General features: G+C 37.8%; 1 protein-coding gene across 1 annotated transcript in view; it reads right to left on the bottom strand.

Annotated features, from left to right (window-relative positions):
* LOC103383318 (perforin-1-like) overlaps positions 1 to 6,791 on the bottom strand; it is a 7,578-nt gene extending 787 nt beyond the window's left edge. The window contains exons 1-10 of the mRNA XM_017034932.2: positions 6,679 to 6,791; positions 6,089 to 6,374; positions 5,689 to 5,768; positions 5,396 to 5,441; positions 4,792 to 4,928; positions 4,228 to 4,363; positions 992 to 1,072; positions 693 to 904; positions 340 to 621; positions 134 to 227 (exon numbers count right to left, since the gene is read on the bottom strand). Of these exons, the coding sequence (XP_016890421.1) occupies positions 134 to 227; positions 340 to 621; positions 693 to 904; positions 992 to 1,072; positions 4,228 to 4,363; positions 4,792 to 4,928; positions 5,396 to 5,441; positions 5,689 to 5,768; positions 6,089 to 6,355 (1,335 nt within the window). The 5' untranslated portion in view covers positions 6,356 to 6,374; positions 6,679 to 6,791. The remainder of the gene's footprint in view (positions 1 to 133; positions 228 to 339; positions 622 to 692; positions 905 to 991; positions 1,073 to 4,227; positions 4,364 to 4,791; positions 4,929 to 5,395; positions 5,442 to 5,688; positions 5,769 to 6,088; positions 6,375 to 6,678) is intronic.
* Between the last annotated feature and the right edge of the window lie 1,428 nt (positions 6,792 to 8,219).

Here is an 8,219-nt window from a genome sequence, read left to right as displayed (position 1 = left end):
TTTGAAATGTTTGTAATTTTAACCTGATACAAAAACTGGATTGTCAAATTGTAGATTTTAGTCTGTGTTTCATCTTACAGTGTTAGTGCAGACAGGTTAACAATCTGTTAACCTGAAGAGGGAAAGTACTAACATTTCCAAGGTCATAATCTGAATTCCAACGGGGGGAGTTTGATCGGATCATACGGGTCCTACGGTAATGTTGACCGTACCACATCTTCACATACCTGCAATATAAAAAAATTAAAAATTTAAAAATAAAAAAAGCAAACAATTGTATGAGTACTAGTATTAGATTTGACACAAGAACTACTTTGTGTCTATTTATTTGCTACGTACGCCTCTGTCTTCCCGACAGGATCTCCTTTCAGACCCCAAGCACGGACGATGGTCACCCTTAGATTTCCTCTGCGGGTCTCGATGGGACAGCAGTTGTAATCAAGGTTAGGACGACCGCTACATCTTGGATTACTGGTCCCAGAACTGACGCCATGTTCTTTGAGGTAATCATGTGTGGCCAAATACAGTCCAATCATAGTTGACCACGATAGTGCCAGCTCGTACAGTGGTCTCAGAGAATAGTGAATAACATCAGGGTGATCTTTGAGGCTGCGCAGCCATGTTTCATAGCCAGAGGCGTCAATACCAGAGAGTGAATACCGTCGGGTTGATCTTGGAGGCGGCCCAGCCATGTTTCATAGCCAGAGGCGTCAATACCAGAGAGTGAAAATTCGCCGAGCCAACCATTTCCTCCTGTTACCTCTGTGACGTGCTGGTGGAGCCCAGCGCTGTATGATGCAGCAGTGTCCATGTTCTCCAAGATCTTGGAGCAGGTATGTGTTTCTGATGAACCTTGAATTATCTTCAGGCTTAATTTGATTCCCAGAGACAAGCAGTCATGTGCCTTTGCAAAGGTGAGAAGTGGACAGTGGTTGATATTAGCTAAAAGTCAGTAGGTAAAATGTAAATACAACATTTGTGACCTATTTACCTGATAAGTTGACAAGCCATTCAATCTGGACAAACATGTACGGATAGCTGACAGCCTTCTGTATCGTCCTCCAAGCCAAACCTACAGAGATTTAACATCAACTTTTAGTCCTCATCACTAAATACAAAAAAAAAATGCAGATTGCAATAATGATTCTACTGCAACACAAAGGATATAAGTCACATGCTTTAGCTGCTGAAAACCAGAGAGCTGCCACACCCACTCAACAACAACCAGATATGTTTTTTGTTGGTGTGTTTGTTTTCATTTCAACTTGCAAATATGACTAGTTTTTCTGATAGTGTCACCTGACCTGTGGCGTAAGTTAACACTGCAGTCCTGAATATATGGCTTAATAATAGAAATCTTGCTGATATGGTTAGCATAATTATGTAATATCTGTAAGAATCGTTTGGTTAGGTTTTTCCTCCAATAATGAAAACTCGATAACGAAATACCAGGGGTTTTCTAAAAGATGTCTACCGTAAAAATACTTTTGGGGATAAACGGCTGAATATTAAAGTGAAAGCCACTAGATGGCAGCATTGCAGCTCATTCAATTATTATGTAGTTTAATAATCAGTGTACATTGTATGCAGTACAGTAATACCTTGAGATACGACAGACCAACACCTTCGAGCAAATTAGTAAAGATTTGAGATACCAGCAAGCTTACAGATGTTGACGCTAGGTGGCTGAGCACTAGGAGCAGCCCACGCCGCCTCATTCGTTCACTTCACATGTTTGTCGACTTCCATACGCATCTCCCGCAAGTCTTCCGTATTGTGTTCACGTTATCTACGTGATTTTCTCTCTATCTTGTGCATTATGCATTATTCATAATAGTGATGAGTCCTAAGAAAGTGAGTGGTAAGGATGGTAGTGAGAAGAAGAACCGCATGACAATATAAACAAAGCCTGACATTATGATAAATGAAGTGAAAGTGAGTGTAGTCTGGAGAAAAACGTCAGGAAAAGTAAAGAATACAAATCGGAAAATGCACAAAAAAATAAAAAACGAAAGCTAATTTGAGTTGATTCTAAGTTTATGAATGTGCAAGGTACGGTACGGAATCAAGTGTCTATGTACCGGCCAACTCTCTTCCCGCCCTTCCTCTCTCCCTCCCTCCTCCGCACATGCCGCCATTAGCCGCTACTGTATCGTCTGTCTCGAAGGTAAGGACTCATAATTAAAACCACATTTTATTTTATATCACAGGAATCCTTATATACTATAATTCTTATGTGTGTGTATGTCTCTATAGCAAATAAAAACCATAAGCGGAGTTTGCGGGTGGCTGGAATATGTCACGACATTGAGTCTATTATATGACCCATACAAATATACTGTATATATTTTTAAATGTATTATTATTTTAAATATTTCAATAAAACAAAATGGTTGATTAATTAATAATATGAATCTTTTTATATTTTATTTTGTAATGAATACGTTTATAAAAGTTTTAATAAAAGTATTTGAGTGGTCATGTGACATTGTGACGTTGGCGGTTTCCCTCCCATTTTAGTATTCAATGTTCGTTGATTAGTAGGATAGCTTTCAGTAAATAGGTCCTACCAAAAATGGATATTAAACGATTTTTAAAACGGACTTTTTCAACTACAGCAGTTAAACAAGAGTCGCCTGAGCCTTAATGTGACCCGGACCAGGAAACACACGGGACCAGCTCTGGAATAGCAAGCCTAGCTAACTCCACTTTACACATAGCACCGGGGCCGCCATCTTGCTAATAAACCCGCTTGACAGCAGAGCTACTACCAAATGATCAAGACGAAAATCACTCCTGTCCCAAGCAGCCTGCTCTTTCGGAATTTCCTACAAAAATATTTGGAAAGACGAAACGATCATTTACTTTGCGGCGTTTACTTCTGCACTAGGTAAGACACGTTATTTACCATGTGTAGGCCTATACTGTATTTACAACCATACTGTAACAATTATTGTTGAACATCGTCTAATTATGATAACAGAGTTAGGCCTATACTTGGCTGCCACTGTTCTCATGTGTAATGCGCTGTGTAGTTTGTCTTTATGGGAGGCTTGGTGCTGTTGTCTGTATGTGTGTAATAGCCTCTGTCACAGAATAGTTATAAAACACAGAGGTGTGGACAGTAAAGCGATAATTTCATTGTACATAGCAATGCGTTTCGTTACTGTACACATGACAATAACCACTTTAAATCTTTAATCTAGTGCCCAGACGTTAAAATGTTTGCCCTCCGACGCAAAAGTCAAACTCCGCCTATGTTTAAAAACATGCGGTCAGGGGAGGCCGTGCCTCACCTGCCATCATGATAAAAAAGAAAAAAACCCATAAATTAAATATTTACATTTTCCACTGGTATTAGTTAAAGATGCATTTTCAGTATCAGTATTTAAGTAAAAACTGCCGAATTTTAGTATTTCGCGATCAAATACAGGGCTGAAATCCCGGGCCAATATGAACTACTGTTGATCGTACAAGAAAGTGCAAAGACCTCAGCAGGTGAGGCAAACAGTACTCTGCCTCACCTCAAGTGGTCGTATGTGAACTGACAGGTGCTCTCCAGCAGCAGAACAGCGTTTTTCTATGCACTGCCTGATTTGACTGATTTGACTGATTATGGAATCGTGTTTCCAAACAGAAGATGATAAGTGATGGAAGACCAACGCTGAAGCTAAAACGTTTGCTTCAAACAACGGGGCAGAATAGTTGTTCTTTTCTAATGTAGTGGTACAACCGAAAAGACTGTCCTGTAAGAAACCACCTTTGCTGCTTTCCTTGCCTTTTATTCTCATCGTGTGATAACGTCTGGACTAACTCGGGATACTGTGACCTGAAATATTTGAAGAAGAAACCTCAGCAGACATGAAAGATCAGCCACGCACATTCAAAGCCAGATTTCGTTAAAAACTTTTGGAAATTCAATTTTAAGTATAAATAAAAGATGCTCTTTTCGGTTCTTACAAATGTAAATCTGACTCCAGTCAGTGCCTCACCAGCCAAGAACCTCACCACATGTCACTGTTATTAGCGCTAATAAGGGAATTTTTCGAATTCATTTTTTTCCTGGGAAAAAATGATTTGAGATACGAGCACCTCGAGTTACAAGCTCGGTCCTGGAACAGATTATGCTTGTATCTCAAGGTATAACTGTGGTTGTAATTTATTTATTTTTAAAGTCAGGGCAGCATCATTTTCCTTCATAGAGATATAATGATGTGTGTTTGTCACCTTGTTGATGTAATGTGTGCCGTATGTCTCTATAATTCTCCTGTAATCAGCCTTTGTTGAAGCGGAGTATGGTGGCAGTTGGTCCAAATCCCCCCTGAACTCAGAGCTCAGGGTTGGTCTGTTTGACACTCGGTATCTGAGAAAAAAAACAACAACAATCGCAATCACATTCATACTCATAAACATAATTTTAACATTTCTTAATTATTTTATTATTATAATACTTTATGTTTAATCCAAGAACAATTAAGGAATTGAACCTGGGTAAAAAAGGTTTGTAAAAAAAATGGTCATTGGAATAGTAATCAACAAAAAAAATTAATATTTTCAGGATTGATTCCAGATCAAGAACTTGTTACTTTATGGTTTTAGTTAGTGACAGGGATCATTGAGGTCAAAGGGACGGCTCAGTGAAGGGAGTTTTAGCTTCTGCAACAAACATTGGATCATTGGTTCTTAAACTAAAGGATTTATAGGAAAAATAATCTCTACTCGTAAATTCTGCTAATTGCTTGCTGTTTGAAAAAAGTAAATGAAACCACAATAGAAAGGCCGTCAGCTTACGAGTAGTGGTTGCAGTACATGTAGTGAAGGCTGAAAATGTGCTGGTCTTCTCTGCTCCTGGTTGAAGCAAAGCTGTAGGCACTGGAACTTGATCCACCAACATTTAAGCCACCAAGTTTACTTATATTCAGTCCGGACTAAATGGGAAACAGTATGTTAATAGTAAAACATTAACCAGCAAACTATTCATTTAACTCCAACTGATTAATCTGTGTCAGGGTCGTCATGGTTTGAAGCATAGTAGGGTTACACCCTCAAAAGTCCACTACAAAACTACGTAGAGAGACAACCATCACATCCACATTTCTGTGTTTTTGTACTTTTGAGGTAATGTGAGTATTTGGAGAAAACCCAAACTCTTAAGGAATCAGATTAGTCAACGGTTGACTGTTTAAAACAGTAACCACCCACTCCCCATGTGGTACACAAACCATGTGACATTTATTTATAGACACACTTCTAACCATGAAGACTCCATGGCAAAGCATAATTAGCAATAAATGAATCACTTACATATTTTATTAGGGATGTCAGATAATATCATCAGCCGATCTTACCGGACATCCCTATATTTTACTAAACTTGTAATAAAGAGTTAACATACCTTCCAGTCATGGCTGTCTAGACTGGTGTATGTTTCAATTAGTGTGCTGTAAAAAACAAGTCATTAAATAAAATAAACATGTGTCAAACTGTGTACTTCCAATTAAGGTGAAAATCAATGCCAGTGACAAATATTGGATTCATACTAATTACAGGTACATTACATTACAATACATTTAGCAGATGTTTTTATCCAAAGCAATTTACAATTTGTATGATTAACAGCAGTGTAAAAAATATACGAAATTAGAATGCTAATATTGATTTAAGCGCTTATAATTATGTGTTATTTACCTGTTAGAGCTGTGGTAGCTTCCGTGGAGAGATGCAGTGCACTGACGGAAGGATCTCCAGTCATGCACAGAGAGTGGCACCTGGTAACAGGAGGAGAGCAGTCAAAGTAGTAAAGTTGGTTAGTCATTGGATATCAATGACTAATCAATGATATCACAACAAATGGAGTAGTAACACTTTCTAGTAATTGTCTTGTTTAATGAATGCAATTTTTGTCCTTAATCCATAATGTTGATTGAAGGAAGGTGCAGTGTTTTAAGAACAGTGTTTTCAATGAAGTTTAGTGTAATAAAGCAATATCTGTGAATGCAGGAGTGTGGGAATTTGACAACAGCACAAAGGAGGGTGGGGCAGAAACAAAACAAAAATGGGCTAATTGTATTCATCAGACTAAAATTACTTTTTGCAACGCGTTGCCTTGAAGAGGGTTGTGGTAAAGTGTACAGGTGCCATTCGGGTTGAGGTGGGTCCTCATATCAATCACGTAGGCTCCTTGTCGGCGCAGAGTGACTATGTTAAAGCCCTCTCCTGCCAGATTGTAACCTGGTACAAAGGGAGCAGACTGGCACTGGCTCGCGGTCCCAGTAAGGGTGAGGACTGAGGATTGGAGGGACAGAAATAGAAGAAGACTCAGGTAGAGCGAGGCTTGTTTAGAAAGGCCCAGCATGGCTGCGGGCAAGAAGACACTGAAAAGATACAGACAAAAACAAAGACAAAGAAATGAATGTCAGGGTGCATGTGGTTAATAACAGATAATTCTACATGATTATAACATGTACCTTGTTGTCAATGACTCCTGACAAAAAATAACAGCAGACAGGATTTACCAAAGCAGGAGTTTTTCTGCTGGTTATGCGACATATCATAATGCATTTAATGCATGTAGATATTAAGGCTTTTGAAGTTTCTTAAGTCATATAATTGAATTGAGTATAACAAATCAAATTAATATACAGGATTATGATAGGAAATGTTTTTTTAAATAATTACCTTTGCTCTGGCCCCAACAGACACCTTCATTCAGTTCTGCATAAGCTGAGGAATGATGGGCTTGATCCAAGACCAGGTTAAATAATTTCGTTCATCCCATGTCAACCTTGAACCTTGGACCTTGATGAGCACTCAAACATAATTATACCTTTGAAGTTTTTATATGCCAGATAAACCACCTTCTTCACTTTTGGACTGGACAAAAGGATTTTTTTGTTATGAAATGACAGTGGATAGTTTCCAAAAACTACATGTCATTGTGACACCACAAAATGTGGCCAAACACCACTTTTTTTTTAATTCATGACTTTATATTTTATTCTAGGAATTTTGTTTTTTATTTTAAATTTTTTTTTTCAATTCACATCATTTTCAAGAACTCGTAAAATGGTAGCTATTATCAATCTTCACAGCATCAGTAACTCATAAGGTCTCATAAGTCATATTTAATGACTTATGAGACCTTATAGGCCACTACATTTTGAAGGGTTAGGTGAAATATGGTTCGTTTTAGGTTGTTGACTTTTAAGGTATTTATGTTTATTCTGTGCTATTGTAGTTTTGGCCATGACCTCATTGGGGCTTAAATCTGCCCCCTGGTGATGGGTTAAAAGATGTCACATTTCATTTTGTGTCACAATGACAAATAATAATTAACTTTCACTTTTTAAAGGACTAATAAATTGGATGTTCTTGTTCCAAGATGAACTCTGGTAAGAACCGGTGTTTAATCTGAATCGCTTCCTTCTCAAAAGTCAACCTATTGTCTTATCTGATTTATGGGAAATGAGTGATAGTGAGTCTGGGAGTGTATGTAGTCAGCAATATTTATGTACTACCTCAGCAACAGAAGTTATAATATTTTCAATGATTTTTTTTACCAAAAAAATTATTATTTTTTTTTGTCAAAAATATCAACACAGTGGTTTACATTTATAGTAATGTAACCCAATTCTGCCACCCAAAGAATACAGAGCTGCTGTAAAATTCAAAGAAGATGAAAAAGGTGAGGTTAGCAACATTAGCTTAGCATAGCTGAGTTTTAGCTATTAATTGAACCTAATCTATTATAAGTATGTTCTGTTATGACAAAAATGTCTGACACTCCTTCATTCATAATGAATTACTTACTGTATTTTATCAATAAACTTCCTGCACAACCTTTTTTACCATTTATTTGTGAAAGTGGATGAATGATAAGTGAAAGCTTAACAATCAAACAGCCTGAAACTTGGTAGGTCAGAATTATCTTTTAGACAGTATGCCTAGTCTGTACAACTGCCTCTAAACCATACTGTACTTCATAACAGGTGTCACTACCGATTAATGAACCTTTCCTTCTATTCTTCTGTCACAAATCACCCCTGATGCTCATCTCCATCCTTCCCATGTTCTTCACCTCCCTTGTGGACTTTTTATTACCCTGGATGGTTGACCCACGGCAGAACTAATCCACATTTCCTACCTCTAATCTTTACACCTTTATTGTTCCACTTGCCTCACTTTCATTTACACACATGTATTCTGTCATGTTCCTGCTG

The sequence above is a fragment of the Cynoglossus semilaevis genome, chromosome 9, assembly GCF_000523025.1.
Source record: "Cynoglossus semilaevis isolate Cse_v1.0 chromosome 9, Cse_v1.0, whole genome shotgun sequence".
Classification (NCBI taxonomy): Eukaryota; Metazoa; Chordata; class Actinopteri; order Pleuronectiformes; family Cynoglossidae; genus Cynoglossus; species Cynoglossus semilaevis.
This window is presented reverse-complemented; position numbering and strand designations above follow the sequence as displayed.